Source organism: Pongo pygmaeus, chromosome 3 (genome assembly GCF_028885625.2).
Source record: "Pongo pygmaeus isolate AG05252 chromosome 3, NHGRI_mPonPyg2-v2.0_pri, whole genome shotgun sequence".
NCBI classification, from domain to species: domain Eukaryota; kingdom Metazoa; phylum Chordata; class Mammalia; order Primates; family Hominidae; genus Pongo; species Pongo pygmaeus.
In genome coordinates this window covers 115,312,962-115,333,466 of record NC_072376.2, presented here as the reverse complement: position 1 = coordinate 115,333,466, position 20,505 = coordinate 115,312,962, and the positions used below count along the sequence as shown (strand labels likewise).

The 20,505-nt window shown below is 44.7% G+C and overlaps 2 protein-coding genes and 1 pseudogene across 2 annotated transcripts in view; 2 read left to right on the top strand and 1 right to left on the bottom strand.

The window, feature by feature from the left end:
* MANBA (mannosidase beta) overlaps positions 1 to 20,505 on the top strand; it is a 123,944-nt gene that overhangs the window by 12,473 nt on the left and 90,966 nt on the right. The window lies entirely within an intron of this gene.
* LOC134739449 (keratin, type II cytoskeletal 8-like) lies at positions 1,957 to 19,819 on the top strand (annotated as a pseudogene).
* On the bottom strand, positions 13,922 to 14,179 carry LOC129035274 (protein MANBAL-like). Its single transcript, XM_054485542.1, has one exon. The coding sequence runs from the start codon at positions 14,177 to 14,179 to the stop codon at positions 13,922 to 13,924; it is 258 nt and encodes an 85-aa protein (XP_054341517.1).

The window sequence follows — 20,505 nt, the reverse complement described above, 5'->3', positions numbered from 1 at the left end:
GCTATGTTATGAAAAGCATCCCTGTCTTCTAGGTCCAGTTCCCTTCTATAGAAACAACCTTGATTAACCGGTTTCTTATGTATTCTTCCATAGATGTTATAAACATATACAGACAGATATCATATATAGATATGTGTCTTTTCCCCCCACAGATGATTGCATTCTATATATATATAGTTTTATATTGACCTTTTTCTTTAACTTATTATATCTTAGACATCATTTCAGATCAGAACATGTAATAGAAATGATAGCTATCATTTTTGAGTGCACACTATGTACCAAGAACTGTTCTAAGCACTTTTTGTAATTATCTCGTGCACTCCTTGTACTGATCCTGTGAGGCATGTAGGCATGATTACTATCTCCATTCTAGAACTGAGAAAACAGGTGTACAGAGATGTTTTTTGAGCTTCACAAAGACTCACAGGTATTAGGATTAAGCTGGGGATCAAACCCATGCAGAAAAGGTTTCACCAACTGCCTCTTCCACATGTCAGCTCCAGTCACCTCCTGGCTTCATCTCAGAGGCAGTGGAACCACGTAGCTGCCCAGCCTCACTCCCTGAGCAAGTGTGATCTCCTTCTCTGACTTCCTATCAGCTAGGAATCTGTCTGCAGGCATTTATTCTAACCTTTCATAAGGTCCAGTCCTGGGAACCCCACCGCTACACTTCAGTCAGGTGTCACTTGTCTCTGTGTCTCCTTGAAAACCTTGCATAATACCTGGGACTTGTAGTGGGCCAAGCAAATAGTTTGTCTTGTTTTCCCTTTTAAATTTTAGTCTCTTTGGTCAGAAAATTAGGACTCTCCTTAAACTGCAACTTTTTTCACTTAGAGCTGTGTTAGATGGGAAGCAATATTTACTAACTTAAGGATTTTAGAAAAAGATAATGTTAAGGCTGACCAAAACATGTTGCCAGACTCGTGGGCTGGGGATCTCTTGTACCTGTGTACCCTTTGAAGTAAGAATCATAGCTGAAGATCCTATTTGACAGAGGAGAAACTGAAGTTTGGAGGCTACAGCTTCTGAATGAAACATTGTGATGGTTAATACTGAGTGTCAACTTGATTGGATTGAAAGATACAAAGTACTGATCCTGGGTGTGTCTGTGAGGGTGTTGTCAAAGGAGATTAACATTTGACTCAGTGGACTGGGAAAGGCAGACCTACCTTTAATCTGGGTGAGCACAATCTAATCAGCTGCCAGCAGAGCCAGAATAAAAAGCAGGCAGAAGAATGTGAAAAGACTATGTGGCTTATCCTCCCAGCCTCTATCTTTCTCCCGTGCTGGATGCTTCCTACCCTCAAACATCAGACTCCAAGTTCTTCAGCTTTAGGAATCGGACTGGCTTCCTTGCTTCTCAGCTTGCAGATGGCCTATTATGGGACCTTGTGATCATGTGAGCTAATACTCCTTGGTAAACTCCCCTTTATATATATATATATCCTATTAGTTCTGTCCCTCTAGAGAACCCTGACTAATACAGATTTTGGTACCAGGAGTGGTTCTAGAGGAACAGAATGTTAAGGATGGAGTTCTTTTATTGGTTTTGGGGTTTCTGGAGTTGGCTGCTTAATATGATTAGACCAAAAAATGCTAAAGTTTCTTTTTCTTTCTTTTTTTTGAGATGGAGTCTCGCTCTGTCACCCACGCTGTAGTGCAGTGGCACGATCTCTGCTCACTGCAAGCTCTGCCTCCCGGGTTCACAGCATTCTGCTGCCTCAGCCTCCCGAGTACCTGGGACTACAGGTGCCCGCCACCACGCCTGGCTAACTTTTGTATTTTTTGTAGAGACGGGGTTTCACCGTGTTAGCCAGGATGGTCTCGATCTCCTGACCTTGTGACCCGCCCGCCTTGGCCTGCCAAAGTGCTGGGATGACAGGCGTGAGCCACTGCGCCCGGCCTAAGGATTCTAATAGTATGGAGAGCACCAATAGTCCTTGGCATGAACTGTTCAGAGAGTTATGCAAAATAAATGCATTTGATACTCCTGATTCACTGCTCATGAGAGGCAAGGAGTTTAGTGACTCTAAACATAATACCTTTGACCATATGTGGAGAACCAAGGAACATAATAAAGCTGGTTGGTTGCTCCTACGTTCACTGGACAAAGTGATGAAAGAAAAATGATGAGCTCAGGGATTATAACTCCCAGCTTCAGAAGTAGGACTGAGCCTCACACCTGCTAGATTACTCTGTGTGAGAGTCTTATCTCCTATAGAGAAAGAGCTGAAATTGTGGAAAAATAGACACAAGCTCTTATCATGTGAGTGGCTGATCTGCAATGAAAGCTGCATGCACAGCCTTTCCAGGTGTCTACTGTTAATGTGAGGGGATTGATTGGAAAGTAATGGGACCCTGCAACTTGGAATGGGGATGTGTGGTGGGGGGCCTAATGAAGCTGGGGACACTGAGCTTGTAAACTCTGATGAACCTTTTTTTGCCAGAAGAAACAGCTTCTTCATCCCCAGTAGTGGCAACATCCCCTCCCCAACCCATGCTGCCATCAGCCTTTCCACCTTTGTCTGAGGAGATAAACCATGTGCTGCCTGAGGCAACAGTGATGGCCTCCTCTGAGGCACTTGCCAGGCAAAATAATGTTGATTCTCCTCAGGAGCCACCCGCAACACCCCTGTTTGCTTCTAGACCTATACCTAGACTAAAGTCCCAGCAGACCCCTAGAGGTGAGGTTCAGAGTGACCCATGAGGAGATGTGCTACACTAGAAAAGAACTGCTTGAGTTTTCTAATTTATATAAGCAGAAATCTGGAGAACAGGCAGAGGAATGGATATTAAGGGTGTGAGATAATGGCGGAAGGAATATAGAGTTGGATCAGGCTGGATTTATTGATTTGAACCCACTAAGTAGAGATTCTGCTTTTGATGTTGTAGCTCAGGGAGTTAAAAAAGGTTTTAATGGTTCTAATAGTTTATTTGCTTGGTTAGCTGAAATATGGATAAAAGATGGCCCACTGTGAGCAAGCTGGAAATGCCTGATCTCTGTCAGTTTAATGTAGAGGAAGGGATCCTAAAGTTTAGGGAGATTGGATGCTGGAGTGGATTGGTCACTTTGGACGTACCCATCCCAGCTGGGAGGGTCCAGAAGATATACCCTTGACCAATGCTTTGCGAAATAGATTTGTGATGGTGGCAACTGCATCTCTGAAGAGTCCTGTAATTGCTCTTCTCTGTATGTCACATCTAACAGTGGGAACAACAGTCACTCAACCACAAAATTTATAGGCCCAGAAACCCTTGAATGAAGGGGAGGCTGGGTCCCCTTGAAAAGGACCCCACTATGCTAGTGACTATTTATGCTGTTAATATTTCTCCCATCCTTCCCCAAGGAGACCCCCAGCCTATTAGCAGGGTAACTGCATTGAAGAAAGGGAAATGATCAGACATTTTGGGGACTACTGGACACTGGCTCTGAGCTGACATTGATACCAAGGGACCCAAAGTGTCATTGTGGTCCTCCAGTTGAAGTAGAGGCTTATGGAGATCAGGTAATTAATGGAGTTTTAGCTCAGGTCTGACTTACAGTGGGTCCAGTGGGTCCCTGGACTCATCCTGTGGTCATTTCCCAGTGCCAGAATGCATAATTGCCATAGATATACTTAGCAGCTAGCCGAACCCCCACACTGGCTCCCTGACTGATAGGGTGCGGGTTATTATGATGGGAAAGGCCAAATGGAAGCCATTAGAACTGCCCCTACCTAGAAGAATAGTAAATCAAAAACAATATCACATCCGTGGAGGGATTGCGGAGATTAGTGCCACCATCAAGGACTTGACTTGAAAGTCTCAAGGGTGGTGATTCCCATCACATCCCTGTTCAACTCTCCTATTTGACCTGTGCAGAAGACAGAAGGATCTTGGAGAATGACAGTGGATTGTTGTAAACTTAACCAAGTGGTGACTCCAATTGCAGCTGCTGTACCACATGTGGTTTCATTGCTTGAGCAAATTAACACATCTCCTGGTACCTGGTATGCAGCCATTGATTTGGCAAATGTCTTTTTTCCCATTCCTGTCCATAAGGCCCACCAGAAGCAATTTGCCTTCAGCTAGCAAGGCCAGCAATATACCTTTGCTGTCCTAACTCAGGGACATATCAACTCTCTGGCTTTATGTCATAATCTTGTTCGAAGAGACTTTGATCACTTTCGCTTCCACAAGGTATCACAATGGTCCATTACATTGATGACATTATGCTGATTGGATCGAGTGAGCAAGAAGAAGCAAACACACTGGACTTATTGGTGAGACATTTGCATCCAACTAAAATTCAGGGAACTTCTACCTCAGTAAAATTTCTAGGGGTCCAGTGGTGTGGGGCCTATTGAGATATTCCTTCTAAGGTGAAGGATAAGTTGCTGCATTTAGCCTCTTCTACAACCAAGAAAGAGGCACAGTGCCCTGTGGGCCTATTTGGATTTTGGAGGCAACACATTCCACATTTGGTTGTGTTACTCTGACACATTTAGCAAGTGACTCAAAAGGCTGCCAGTTTTGAGTGGGGTCCAGAGCAGGAGAAGGTTCTGCAACAGGTCCAGGCTGCTGTGTAAGCTGCTCTGCCACTTGGGCCATATGACCCAGCAGATCCAATGGTGCTTGAGGTATCAGTGGCAGATAGAGATGGTGTTTGGAGCCTCTGGGAGGCCCTCATAGCTGAATCATAGCAGAGGCTGCTAGGATTTTGGAGCAAGGCCCTGCTATCTTCTGCAGATAACTACTCTCCTTTTGAGAGACAGCTCTTGGACTGTTACTGGGCTTTGGTGGAAACCAAACCTTTGACTATGGGTCATCAAGTCACTATGTGACTTGAACTGCCTATCATGAAGTGGGTGCTTTCTGACCCATCTAGCCATAAAGTAGGTTGTGTACAGCAGCATTCCCTCATCAAATGGAAGTGGTATATACATGATTGGGCTCGAGCAGGTCCGGAAGGCACAGTTAAGTTACATGAGGAAGTGGCTCAAAGGCAGAAGTGGTTCACTTCTGCCACCCTGCCTTCTCTCCCCCAGCCTGCACTAATGGCCTCATTGGGAGTTCCCTCTGATCAGTTGGCAGAGGAAGAGAAGACCAGGGCCTGGTTCATAGATGGTTCTGCACGATATGCAGGCACCACCTGAAAGTGGATGGCTGCAGCACTACAGCCCCTTTCTAGGACATCCCTGAAGGATAGCGGTGAAGGGAAATCTTCTCAGTGGGTGGGACTTTGAGCAGTGCACCTGGTTGTGTACTTTACATGGAAAGAAAAATGGCCAGATATGCAGTTATATACTGATTCATGGGCTGTAGCCAATGGTATGGCTGGGTGGTCAGTGACTTGGAAGAAGCATGATTGGAAAATTGTGACAAAGAAATTTGGAGAAGAGGTATGTGGATGGACCTCTCTGAATGGTCAAAAACTCACATTGTATCCCATGTGAGTGCTCACCAACGGGTGACCTTGGCAGAGGAGGATTTTAATAATCAAGTGAATAGGATGACTCGTTCTGTGGACAACACTCAGCCTCTTTCCCCAGCCATCCCTGTCATTGCCCAATGGGCCCATGAACAAAGTGGCCATGGGGGCAGGGATGGGGGTTACGCATGGACTCAGCAACATGGATTTCTACTCACCAAGGCTGACCTGGCTACGGCCACTGCTGAGTGTCCAATTTGTCAGCAGCAGAGACTGACACTGAGCCTGCGATATGGCACCATTCCTGGGGTTGATCAGCCAGCTACCTGGTGGCAGGTTGATTATATTGAACTGCTTCTATCACGGAAAGGGCAGAGGTTTGTTCTCACTGGAATGGACACTTACTCTGGATATGGGTTTGCCTATCCTGCACACAATGCTTCTGCCAAGACTACCATTCATGGACTCACAGAATGCCTTATCCACCATCATGGTAATCCACACAGCATTGCCTCTGACCAAGGCCCTCACTTTACAGCTAAAGAAGTGTGGCAGTGGGCTCATGCTCATGGAATTCGCTGGTCTTACCGTGTTCCTTATCATCCTGAAGCAGCTGGATTGATAGAATGGTGGAATGGCCTTCTGTAGTCACAATTACAATGCCAACTAGGTGACAATACTTTTCAGGGCTGCGGCAAAGTTCTCCAGAAGACCATGTATGCTCTGAATCAGCATTCAATATATGGTACTGTTTCTCCCATAGCCAAGATTCATAGGTCCAGGAAGCAAGGGATGGAAGTGGAAGTGGTACCACTCACCATCACCCCTAGTGATCCACTAGCAAAATTTTTGCTTCCTGTTCCTGCGACATTACGTTCTGCTGGTCTAGAAGTCTTAGTTCCGGAGGGAGAAATGCTGCCACCAGGAGACACAATGATTCCATTAAACTAGAAGTTAAGATTGCCACCTGGACACTTCGGGCTCCTCCTAAGTTTAAGTCAACAGGCTAAGAAGGGAGTTACAGTGTTGGCTAGGGTGATTGACCCAGACTATCAAGACAAAATCAGTCTACTGCTCCACAATGGAGATAAGGAAGAGTATTCGTGGAATACAAGAGATCCCTTGGGGTGTCTCATAGTATTACCATGCCCTGAGATTAAGGTCAATGGGAAATTACAACAGCCCAATCTGGGCAGGACTACAAATGGCCCAGACCCTTCAGGAATGAAGGTTTGGGTCACTTTACCAGGAAAAAAACCATGACCTCCTGAGGCGCTGTTTGGTAACATGAAGTTCTTCAGTGGTGATTTCTGAGATTTTGTTGCACCCATCACCCAAGCAGTATACAGTGCACCCAATGTGTAGTCTTTTATTCCTTACCTTCCCATCCTTCCCTGCAAGTCTCCAGAGTCCACTATATCATTCTTAAGCCTTTTGCATCCTCATAGCTTAGCTCCCACTTATAAGTGAGAACATACAATGCTTGGCTTTCCATTCCTGAGTTACTTCACTTAGAATAGTGGTCTCCAACTCTACTTTATTTTATTCCTTTTTATGGCTGGGTAGTATTCCATATTATGTATAACATATACCACATTTAAAAAATCTACCTTTTGGTTGATGGGCATTTAGGCTGGTTTCATATTTTTGCAATTGCGAATTGTGCTGCTATAAACATGTGTATCCAAGTGTCTTTTTCATATTATCACTTCTTTTCCTCTGAGTAGGTACCTAGTAGTGGGATTGCTGGATCAATGGTAGTTCTACATTTAGTTCTTTAAGGAATCTCCATACTGTTTTCCTTAGTTGTACTAGTTTACATTCCATCCAGCAGTGTAAAATTGTTCCTTTTTCACCACATCCATGCCAACATCTATTATTTTTTAATTTTTTTAATTATGGCCGTTCTTGCGGGAGTAAAGGAGTGTCTCATTGTGGTTTTGATTTCCATTTCTCTGATAGTTAGTGATGTTAAACATTTTTTTATTTTTCTGCTATTTGTGTATCTTCTTTTGAGAATTGTCTATTCATGTCCTTAGCCCACTTTTTGATGGGATTATTTGATTTTTCTTGCTAATTTATTTGAGTTCCTTGTAGATTCTGGATATTAGTCCTTTGTTGGCTGCATAGTTTATGAAGATTTTCTCCCACTCTGTGTGTTGTCTGTTTACTCTGCTGATTATTTCTTTTTCTGTGCAGAAGCTTTTTAGGTTAGTTAGGTCCCATCTATTTATCTTTGTTTTTGTTGCATTTGCTTTTGGGTTCTTGGTCATGAAGTCTTTGCCTAAACCAATGTCTAGAAGAGTTTTTCTGATGTTATCTTCTAGAATTTTTTTTAATGGTTTCAGGTCTTAGATTTAAGACTTTGATCTTTCGAGTTGATATTTATATAAGGTGAGAGATGAGGATCCAGTTTCATTCTTCTACATGTGTCTTGCCAATTATCCCAGCATCATTTGTTGAATAGGGTGTCCTTTCCTCACTTTATTTTTTTGTTTCCTTTGTCAAAGATCAGTTGGCTGTAAGTATTTGACTTTATTTCTGGGCTCTCTCTTCTGTTCCACCGGTCTATGTGCCTGTTTTTGTACTTGTAGCATGCTGTTTTTGTGACTATATCCTTATAGTATAGTTTGAAGTCAGGTAATATGATGCCTCAGGATTTGTTCTTTTTGCGTAGTCTTGCTTTGGCTATGCAGGCTCCTTTTGAGTTTTATATGAATTTTAGGTTTGCTTTTGCTAGTTCTGTGAATAATGATGATGGTATTTTGATGGGAATTGAGTTGAATTTGTAGATTGCTTTTGGCAGTATGGTCATTTTCACAACATTGATTTTATCCATTCATGAGCATGGGATGTGTTTCCATTTGTTAGTGTTATCTATGACTTCTTTCAGCAGTGTTTTATAGTTTTCCTTGTAGAGGTCTTTCGTGTCCTTGGTAGGTATATTCCTAAGTATTTTACTTTATTTTTTGCAGCTATTGTAAAAGGGGTTGAGTTCTTGATTTGATTATCAGCTTGGTCGCTGCTGGTGTATAGGAGTGCTACTGATTTGTGTACATTGATTTGGTATCCCAAAACTTTGCGGAATTTATTTATCAGGTTAGGAACTCTTTGGATGAATCTTTAGGGTTTTCTATGTATATGATCATATCATCAGTGAACAGCAACGGTTTTACTTCCTCTTTACTGATTTGGATGCCCTTTATTTCTTTCTCTTGTCTGATTGCTCTGGCCTTGTCTTCCAGTACTATGTCAAAGAGAAGTGGTGAAAGTGGGCATCCTTGTCTTGTTCCAGTTCTCAGGGGGAATACTTTCAACTTTTCCCTGTTCAGTACAATGTTGGCTGTGGATTTGTTGCAGATGATTTTTATTTCCTTAAGGTATGTCCCTTCTATGCCAATTTCGCTGAGGATTTTAATCATAAAGGATGCTAGACTTTGTCAAATGCTTTTTCTGCATCTGTTGAGTTGATAATATGATTTTTGTTTTTAATTCTTTTTTATGTGGTGTATCACATTTATTGACTTGCATATGTACCTGCGTCCCTGGTATGAAACCCACTTGATCATGGTGTATTATCTTTTTGGTATCCTGTTGGATTTGGTTAGCTAGTGTTTTGTTGAGGCTCTTTGCGGCTATGCTCATCAGGGATATTGGTCTGTAGTTTTTGTTATGTCCTTTTCTAGTTTTGGTATATGATAATACTGGCTTCATATAATTATTTAGGGAGGATTCTCTCTCTATTTTTTGGAGTATTTTCAGTAGGATTGGTACCAATCTTTCTTTGAATGTCTGATGGTATTCAGCTATGAATCCATCTGGTCTTGGACTTTATTTTTGGTCAGCAATTTTTAAATTACTATTTCAACATCACTACTTGTTATTGGTCTGTTCAGAGTTTCTATTTCTTCCTGCTTCAATCTGAGAAGATTGTATATTTTCAGGAATTTATCCATTTCCTCTAGGTTTTCTAGTTTGTGCACATAAAGATGTTCATAGTAGCCATGAATGATCTTTTGTATTTCTGTGGTATCAATTGTAATATCTCCCATTTCATTTCTAATTCAGCTTATTTGTATCTTCTCTCTTCTTGATTAATCTCACTAGTGGTCTATCAATTTCGTTTATCTTTTCACAGAGCCAGTTTTTGTTTCATTTATCTTTTTTTCTTCCCTTGTTCGATTCTATTGTTGAAACTTTCCAGTGTATTTTGCATTTCTCTAAGCATGTCTTTCATTTTCAGAAGTTGTGATTGTTTTTTCTTTATGATATCTGTTTCTCTGGAGACCTTTTCAATCATATCCTGTATTGTTTTTTAAATTTCTTTAAGTTGGTTTTCACCTTTCTCTGGTGCCTCCTTGAGTAGCCCAATAATCAACCTTCTGAATTGTTTATTTGGCAGTTCAGAGGTTTCTTCTTGGTTCGATCCATTGCTGGAGAGCTAGTGTGATCTTTTGGGGGTGTTATAGAACCTTGTTTTGTCATATTACCAGAATTACTTTAACTGGTTCCTTCTCATTTGGGTAGACTGTTTCAGTGGAAAGATTTGGAACTCAAGGGTTGCTGTTTAGATTGTTTTGTCCCATGGGGTATTCCCTTGATGTGATGCTCTCCCCCTTCCCCTAGGGACGGGGATTTCTGAGAGCCAGACTGCAGTGATTGTTATTGCCCTTGTGCGTCTAGCCACCCAGCGGGGCTACTGGCCTCCAGGCTGATGCTGGGGACTGTCTGCCAAGAGTCCTGTGATGTGATCCATGTTCAGGTCTTGTAGCCATGGATACCAGCACCTGCTCCAGTGGAGGTGGCAGGGAAGTGAAGCGGCCTCTGTGGGAGTCCTTGGTTGTAGCTTAGTTTAGTGCACTGGCTTTCTCAAATGCTGGTTATGCTAGCAGTGAAGTTGTCATGTGAACAGACTCAGTACTTCTGGTTAACTAGGATATTGCAGGCAGTGGAATTAGTTGTTTTCTTCTTTAGAGCAGGGTTGTTCTTTTATCAGTTTGAGTTGATTGGTCTCCAGCCAGGAGGTGGCCCTGTCAAGAAAGCACTAGCTGCAGTAGTAGAAGGGGGGATATAATATTTCCCTGCATTGGCCAGGATGAGTACTTGGGTTTCTCAGGTGATGGGCAGGGCCATAGAGGTCCCAAGGGTTTATGTCATTTGTCTTTGGCTACCAGGTCTGGTAGAGAAAATCCATCAGGTGAGGACAGGGTTAGGCGGGTCTGAGCTCAGACCCTTTTTGGGCGGGGCCTGCCATGGCCACTATGGGGTTCTCAGGCTAATGGAATTATGTTGCCAGGGGGATTATGATTGCCTCTGCTGCCTCATACAGGTCGCTAGGGAACTAGGGAAAAGCCAGCACTGACAGGCCTTACCCGGCTGGGCGCGGTCGCTCATGCCTATCATCCTAGCACTTTGGGAGACTGAGGCGGGTGGATCACGAGTTCAGGAGATTGAGACCATCCTGGCTAACATGGTGAAACCCTGTCTCTACGAAAAATACAAAAAATTAACCAGGCGTGGTGGCGGGCACCTGTAGTCCCAGCTACTCGGGAGGCTGAGGCAGGAGAATGGTGTGAACCTGGGAGGTGGAGCTTGCAGTGAGCAGAGATCGCACCACTGCACTCCAGCCTGGGTGACAGAGCGAGACTGTTTCAAAAAAAAAAAAACACCACAGGCCTTACCCATCTTCCATGAAGCCAGCAAGGCCAGTCTCACTCCTACTGTGCCCCCGCAACAGCACTGACTTTATATCAGTTTATATCCAGGCAGCCAGTGAGCAGGACTGAGATCTTGCCCCAGGCTATAAGCCTCCCTGCTGAGAAAGCAAACATGGCTCTCAGGCCTCACCCCTCCCCACCTGCTCACACCTTTGGCTGTGCTCATATCTGTTCTTCCTGTTCGCCACCCCCAAGCTCCTGGATTCTGCTCAGGAAAATTCATGCTTGTCGAAAATATTACAAAGTTCAGCCAGGAGCTTCCTTCACCCCATGATTCCCCTCCAGTTCTGCTGGGTGCCTTCCCTTCCCCAAAGACCTCTGTGAGATAGGCCAGGAATGGCTTCCCTGGACTCAAGCTGGGGACTCGCTCTTTCCAGTGCTTCTTTTCTCAGTAGTATTATATTTTGCTTGGCTCCCAAAATCCATTTCAGCTGTAGGTAAGGTTAAATCCTTCTCCTGTGATCTGAATTTTCAGGTTCCCAGAGGGGATGTGTGTTTGGAGGCAGACATTTTTCCCTCTCACACTTTGGGAACTCACAGTTTTTGGCTGTTTCACAGAGTTCGCAGTGGCAAACCACTTGTTTCAAAGGGTCTTGAATTCTTTTGGTTTTCTCGGTATGTTCCTGTGGTGGTTCTTGGAGCAAAAATTCACAATGTGAGTCTCCACATGCTGTTCTGTTCATCCAAGTGGGAGCTGCATGTTAGTCCTGTCTCCTATCTGCCGTTTTATCTCAGTTTGCCAGATAATTACGTATCCTAATCCACATTTTGCTTGTTTTTGATAAGTGTTTTCTTAACATCTATTTATTTATTTTTGCCCAAGTGTCTAAGAAAACAATGCCTGTAAACAAGATAGTTGAAAAACCTTTCTCCATTTAATTCTATTCAAAGTAATTGTATCTGGGGTAAAGTCTGACATTGGTCTGAAGCAGAATTGGGGAGTGGAAAAGCTATACCTGGTTAAGTAGTCTCTATATCTATAATCAGGTATAATGGTGGAGTCCAGAAGCTTACTGAGAAAATGAGACTGATGATATTGTCATTTGCATGCTCTGATGACACATGGTTTGTTGATGTACAGTAAACATAGTAAATATGGTAAGTATCAATTATAAATAACTAGCCAAGGCACACACGGCATGTTTATTTCATGGTTGCTGCTTTATAAGCACTGACATTATAACTATTGATGGTGTTGTGATGTTAATGGTAGTACTAGGTAATGACTAAGTATATGGATCCTGGAGCCATCTTTCCTGGTTCTGAGTCAGTCCTCCACCACTTAATAGCCATTTGAGTATGAGCCTTAGAGTCTTTGTTGGTAAATGGGTATGATAATAGTACCTACCCCACTAGGGTCACAGGCAGTAACTTTTAACTATTATTATTGTTGTTGCAGTTACCAGCTGGTATAAACGTGTAAGTATATGTAGCATGAGGCATTGTAGTATTGTCCAAAAAATTCAGACCTTGGTGTTAGACTAGACTGGTTTCTTTCCTCAGTGTACATACTTCTGCTTAGTTGTGGCACCTTAGGAAAGCTACTTCACTTTTTGGAGCTTTAGTTTCTTCCTCTATTAAATGGTATTTACTCTACATGTTTATTATGAAGATAAGAGTGTATGAGTGCCTACTTTAGAGGCACCATAGTAAATGGTTGACAAATGGTACTTTTATTTGTTTTAGGGTTCATGGGTTTGCTTAACAACTCAGGCTGACATGGGTCCTTAGTCATGAGAGGTAACCCTGAGCTGCTGTTTGCTATAAATAAGCCTCAGAATTTCAGTATGATCAAATAGGGTCAGACCAACCTGGAACCATATTAGATTGGTTGATTAGCATTTGGAATAGTTATTTTAAATGTCATTTAAACCTCTCTAACTTTTTTTTTTGGTATTTTCTCTTAGTAAGAGAAAAATTTTTAGTAGCTTTTTTTTTTTTTTTTTCCAGCATGCATGCAGTTTATTCGCCACATTTCCCCCAGGAAGTCTCTCTGGTTAGGGAATGAAAGAATTGAAGGGATGGGGGATGTACAGGTAGAAGTAAAAGGCACACCTTGAATGTGCTATGATGGGTTGAAGGGTTGAAAAGAGGTTGGTCTGAAATTGACGAGCCTCCCATTTCAGAAGCTCAGGAAGTTAGTGCCCAGGAAATATGCATGCCTTCAGCCAAATCCCCTGCACCTGATGGAGCAGAAGCAGGCACTGCCTACCCTGGCCTGGGCCGTCTGCTGGCTCTCATGTCAGGCATTTTCTGGGCCTGGCTGTTGCAACTAGTGGGATCACTAACTTTGCATGGCCATGGCGTTTTGGCCCAAACAAACAGGTGAGGCCTGGCTCTGTCTACACAGCAGCAAAAAAGGTGACTGATTAGCAGGAGATCTGTAGTGCACAAATAATGGAGAGGGTGGGCTTGTCAGCATTAGATAATGACTCCAAAATGTAGTGTAAACTCACAAGGAGGGGGTGACTCAAGGCTGGACACATGACTAAGTAAGAAAACATGACTCTGTGAGCTGACCCAACTTCTAAACAAACCTCCTAATACAGTCACAGTGTGTTTCAGTTCCCTTGACTCTCCACCATCACAGGAGCAGAAGGAAGAGGAAGTGGTGGACTGCCCAGCTGGAGCCTGGGGACTGTCATGACTGGCTAGATCTCTGAGGTCAGAGGGTGTCACAGCCTCCTCAGACCCTGAGCCTGGGACGGAGAGGGGGAACAGGATATAGATTCCCAGGAGGGCTGTCCCCAAGGCCCTCTCCCTGCCTATCTGGCTCCTTGGGCCTCCTCTTCTACCGCTTCTTCTTGGTCTCTTTCTTGGGCCTCTTGTTCACAGAAGGAACAGTAGCCTTGGGCTTCCGCGTCACCTCAGCACTTCTGAGCTCAGACGGTTCAGCCTCTACCTCGTGGGACTTGGGAATGGGTATGATGATGGCCAGCAGACAGATGAGCTGGAAGATGGCTCCCAGGAAGAGTCCGTACCATAGCAGGTTCTCCAGGAAAGTGGGCTCGGGCACCTCCAGAGGTGAGAAGTCTAGGTCAGAGGCCATGGCCCAAGTTGCTTGCTGCCTGAGGTCTCTTCTGACTCATCATTCTTCAGAGCCAACTCTCACACTGCTGTCCCGCTCCCCTGGAAGAGTAGACTTTGTAGGTTCACAGCAAAATTGAACAGAAAGTACAGAGGGTTCTCACATAACCTCCTGCCTCCTTGCATGCACAGCATCCCATTCTTCGACATTCCCCACCAGAGTGGTAAATTTGTTAGAATCAATGAACAGACATTGACACATCTTTATCACTCAAAGTCCACACTTTATATTAGGGTTCATTCTTGGTTGTACATGCTGTGGGTTTGGACAAATGTATAATGACTTGTATTCACCATTGCAATATCGTAAAAAATAATTTTGCCATAAACATTCTCTGTGCTCTGTTTATTCATCCTTCTCCTCTGCTCAACCCGTGGTAACCACTGATCCTTTCGCTGTCTCCATAGTTTTTTCTTTTCCATGTCAAAAGACAAAATTACAACAAATGTAGTTAAAGATCAAATTGTTTTTTATTTGTGATTCATGAATCAGGAAAGCATCCATTCTACAGAATACAGTGAGCACTTTCATGGGGCCATGGAAGAACAGTGGGTTTTGTAAGGAACAAAGAAACAGAACAGTAGGAAAAAAACTGATTGATTAACATCAGATTACTTCAGGTTACTTCTCTAGAAAGGGTAAAAGCAGAGAGAACCGGCCAGTGTGGTGGCTTACGCCTGTAATCTCAGCACTTTGGGAGGCCAAGGTAGGAGGAGTGCTAGAGCTAAGGATTTTGAGACCAGCCTTGGCAATATAGTAAGATCTCCATCTCTACAAAAAAATAAAAATAAAAAATTAGCTGGGAGTGGTGGCATACATCTGTAGCCCCAGCTCCTCAGGAGGCTGAGCTGGGAGGATTGCTTGAGCCCCGGAGGTTGAGGCTGTAGTGAGCCATGGTTGTGCCACTGCACTCCAGCCTGGGTGACAGAGCAGAGCAAGACCTTTTTCAAAAAAAAAAAAAAAAAAAAAAAAATGCGGAGAGGACTTCCTTACTCAGGTGAACTGGAATCTCAAGTTTTCAGGAAAAACTGCCCTGTTTGCGGATCTACCTGCTTCGTTAAAGTTTCAGTTTGATTAAGTGGTACTTAGTATGAGTGACTATTTTGGTTTGATCTGGTCTGCTGAGGCCTAGTATAGGAGCTCAGTCAACAACGGCCTCCTATAATTTTTATTTAACATCCAGATTGTCATATAGTTGAAATCATACATTATTTAGCTTTTTCAGATTGGCCTCTTTAAAGTAAGATAAAATTTTAACCTATAAATTATGTTTGTGTTGAAAAAATATATCTGGGAAGATTGCCCTTTTGAACCAACTTGCAAATTCCTTCAGGGAGCTGGGAGAAAGGAAGGGGACTTGTGCCCTGTCAACCAGATCATCAGCCAGCCCCCGGGCTTAGTGTGTTGATGTGTTGTGGCTGAATTGCTCTCACACCTTCCTTCTCATGATATTTTTAACTGTATTGGATTAAGTCCACAGTGTAGAGTTATAAATAGGGCTTGGGGGAGTGACATGGTCATGCTAATAATTAGGTGTCTCTTCAAACCTGTGTCTGTAAATATGTGATCCATGTTTGTTCATTGAAGAGGCCGAGTCCTGTGTGGGAGATAAGTTGGCTGGGCTTGGCACACGGCATTTAACAGAACAAAACCTTACCATTAACCAGACCTTAAAATCCAGTTTGGTGATTATGTGTTGTTTTAAATCTCATCAGTCACTCTCTCCCCTAGTAGCTTATCAAAATATTTCTTCCAGTTTGGATCAGTTTCTGGCAGATACCTATCTTGATCTTGATACACTCCCAGTGATGTTGTAGTGCTTCTTACAGATTTGCCCTGGGCAACTGCCTAACTGGCCATTGCCAGCCTAACGTGTTCATCCGGCTCTTGCCTGTGTGGAACTTAGACAGAGTTGGCTTTTCCTTCTTGACTTGGAGTTACGGTCCCTAAGGAAATAACTTGGATCTGTCCCTGACAAAGGAGGGGAAGCCCCTCCATGCCTGCACAATTTCCTTCTATGTATTGTTCATGGATAGATGAACTGAAAAGATTTGTTTGCCACTTTCTGTTCTGCCTCCTGTCTTGGGTATTCCTCTGGGAGATAAAGAGTGGAAAGAGTCCAGATGTGGTGGCTCATGTCTGTAATCCCAGCACTTTGGGAGGCTGAGACAGGCAGATCACCTGAGGTCAGGAGTTCGAGACCAGCCTGACCAACATGGTGAAAACCCATGTCTACTAAAAACACACAAAAAATTAGCCACGTGTGGTGGTGCATGCCTGTAATCCCAGCTACTTAGGAGGCTGAGGCAGGAGAATCGCTTGAACCTGGGAGGTGGAAGTTGCAGTGAGCTGGGATTGTGCCATTACACTCCAGCCTGGGCAACAAGAGTGAAACTCCATCTCAAAAAACAAAAAACAAAACAAAACAAAAAAAAGTGGAGAAAGAGTGGAAAGTGGGTAGGAGAAGAAAGACTTAAGGATTTATGAAGAGGCAGACTAGGGTCTAGACACTCAGATGGAGCAACATCTATGAACATCTAGGAGGCCAGTCATCTTGGGCAGGGGTTAGCAAACACGTTCAGTAAAGAGCTAAATACTAAATATTTTAGACCTCGAGGGCCAGATGGTCTCCATTGTGTCTACTCAACTCTGCCACTATAGCACGAAAGCAGCCATATGTAAATTGTAAAGGAAAGGGCATGGCTGTGCTCTAGTAAAACTTTATTTATGGGCACATGTCCATTCTTACTTAGCTTGCTAGCCACACAGAAACATGTAGTGAGCTGTGTGTGGCCTGTGGGTGGCAGTTTGCTGACCTGAGGTAGGATAATATAAGAAACCTGATGTTAATAAGTTTTGTAGTATCTTTGCTCCCTGTGTATTCTCTGTAGAGATCCTTTTCTTGCTCACTTAGCTAAGTGAAAAATAACTGGAAATGCTAAATGAATCCAGTGAGTGGAAGGGAGTTGTGCTGACTTTTGGGCAGTAGAGAAGTATTCCCCCTGGAGGCCGGCTGGGATAGTGGCAGCAAACAGCAGAGTGAGAACCACAGGGCAATGAAAGACTGCTGGCTACACACCACAGATTCAGTCTTTCATTCTCTGCCGATACCCTGGTGGTTTTGTGTTTGGTTTTAAAAGGGGAAGCCAATCTTTTTTTTTTTTTTAATTCTTTCAGCAAGGCAGTTTACTTCTGCAGAAGGGTGCCACTTGCGTCAATCAAGATCGCAAGAGCACAGAGAACAAAGGAGGCCAGGGGGGTTTTATCCTTAACGCAGTCCCTATCTCTGTGCTACTCCCCCTTGGGCTGGGGTTGGACTGCACGATTTGAGCTGACCCGATTGGCTACTTGTACATATTTTTTTAAATATAGAAGGGGAGGGGGACAGAGGTGGAGTGTGTGAGATGTGCAGTTTCAGGGGAACGTGGGGTACAGGTAACCAAGGGAACAGATGTGAGTTATTGATTAGAGCTGACGGGAAGTGGGTAGGCTGTTTACGATAACTAGGGGCAAGGAAGAACAAGAAAGTTGAGTTTGAGAACGAAGGATAAGGAAATTAACAAGCTAAACCCTATAAGAGAAACTCAGAAAGACTTATTGTGTCTTACATGACAGCTGAAGAAGCATCTGTAGGGAATCCAGAAGGAGCGTTCATGAAGGTATTATAAGCCCGGAAAAAGCACACGAGCACTGAGCTGACTACTGAGCTGGAGGCGGCCTCAGACAGCAATGGCATCAACTTGTCAGGCTTTAGGAGTGAGCAGCTAGACATCAATGACGCACTAAATTACATCTTGCCTTATTTCTCATAGAAAAATCTATAAGATGTAGAATCAATGTTGTTACTGTTAGGGATGAGCTGCCCCAGGAACCGCCCCAGCAGTGCAGCTGACCCTTACCCTGAATACAATGCAGCTGCATTCCTGAACCCTTATCTAGGTGCCACAGCAAGGTCGCCGACTTGCTACACTAAGCAAACCCTGCTTACAGCCCTCCAGGCAGCACGGGGAAGTTACGAGAAGCGTGGATAAATCTAAGTTATACCCTCTTGTAAATTCCTCCGGTCATGAGATGATATGTGGTAAAGTTAACTGAAAAGACCAAGAAGCAGTTTCTCCGCTCCTTCTGGCATCTCTCTCTGGTTTGGCCTTCCTGCCCCCACTCCTGCCTCCACCATGTCCATCAGGGTGACCCAGAAGTCCTACAAGGTGTCCACCTCTGGGCCCCAGGCCTTCAGCAGCCACTCCTACACGAGTGGGCCCGGTGTCCACATAAGCTCCTCAAGCTTCTCCCTAGTGGGCAGCAGCAGCTTCCAAGGTTGCCTGGGCGGAGGCTGTGGTAGGGTCAGCGGCGTGGGAGGCGTCACCACCATCACAGTCAAACAGAGCCTGCTGAGCCCCCTTAACCTGGAGGTGGACCCCAACATCCAGGCTGTGCACACCCAGAAGAAGCAGCAGATCAAGACCCTCAACAACAAGTTTGCCTCCTTCATAGACAAGGTATGGTTCCTGGAGCAGCAGAACAAGATGCTGGAGACTAAGTGGAGCCTCCTGCAGCAGCAGAAGATGGCTCAGAGCAACATGGACAACATGTTCCAGAGCTACATCAACAACCTTAGGTGGCAGCTGAAGACTCTGGGCCAGGAGAAGCTGAAGCTGGAGGCGGAGCTTGGCAACATGCAGGGGCTCATGGAGGACTTCAAGAACAAGTATGAGGATGAGATCAATAAGCGTACAGAGGTGGAGAATGAATTTGTCCTTATCAAGAGGATGTGGATGAAGGTTACATGAACAAGGTAGAGCTGGAGTCTCACCTGGAAGGGCTGACTGACGAGATCAATTTCCTCAAGCAGCTGTATGAAGAGGATATCCGGGAGCTGCAGTCCCAGATCTCGGACACATTTGTGGTGCTGTCCATGGACAACAGCCGCTCCCTGGGCATGAACAGCATCATCGCCGAGGTCAAGGCGCCATACGAGGAGATCGCCAACTGCAGCCAGGCCAAGGCTAAGAGCATGTACCAGATCAAGTATGAGGAGCTGCAGACGTTGGCTGGGAAGCACGAGGATGACCTGCAGTGTACAAAGACTGAGATTTCTGAGATGAACTGGAACATCAGCCGGCTCCAGGCTGAGACTGAGGGCCTCAAAGGCCAGAGGGCTTCCCTGGAGGCTGCCATCACAGATGTCGGCAGCACAGGGAGCTGGCTGTTAAGGATGCCAACGCCAAGCTGTCTAAGCTGGAGGCCGCCCTGCAGTGGGCCAAGCAGGACATGGCGTGGCAACTACTTGAGTACCAGGAACTGATGAACGTCAAGCTGGCCCTGGACATCGAGATAGCCACCTACAGGAAGCTGCTGGAGGGCGAGGAGAGCCAGCTGGACTCTGGGATGCAGAATATGAGTATCCATACAAAGACCACCAATGGTTATGCAGGTGATCTGAGCTCGGCCTATGGGGGCCTCCTAAGCCCCAGCTTTGGCTCTGGCGTGGGCTCCAGCTCCTTCAGCCGCACCAGCACCACCAGGGCAGTGGTTGTGAAGAAGATCGAGACCCGTGATGGGAGGCTGGTGTCCTAGTCCTCTGACGTCCTGCCCAAGTGAACAGCTGCGGCAGCCCCTCCCAGCCTGCCCCTCCTGCGGCTCTCCCAGAGAGCAGAAGGGTAGCACAGGGAACATGAGACCCACCTGAGGCCCAGCCCTAGCCTTCAACCCACCCACGGGGGAGTTTACTACCTGGGGACCCCCCATGCCTATGCCTTCAGCTACAAAACAATTCAATTGCTTTTTTTTTTTTTTTTTTTGGTCCAAAATAAAAATAAAACCTCTGCTAGCTCTGCCAACAGCTAACCTTATAGTTACCTGTTTTTTTTCAAATGTAAAAGGTGGGTATTCCGAAAAACCGTACAAAGAGTCCCTCTCTTCAACCTGCATCCAAAAACTCATGAAATTAGAAACTGTCCAACCACAGGAAAACAGCCTGGCTAAGATTCAAAGTGTAGGCAAAAGCCTGCAGAGAGTGAACAGAATCCTCATGGGCCCAAGGAGCATCCAGAAAACTCACTTCGAAGGGGTGGGAAAGCAGAGCAACAGGAGGGAACAGGGTGTCTGGGCATTTGTGGAGAACGCTGCCAAAGAAAAAAGGCTCGGGAGTCCAGCCCCAAGGGAGCTGGAACAGCCTCACATAGAGCAAGGGCATGAGAAGTTAGCAGGAAACGCCATCTATACCAAGCCTTCGTTCACCCAAGAGCATAAGGCAGCAGTCTTCTCTTTGCTGAAACCCTTCTCCA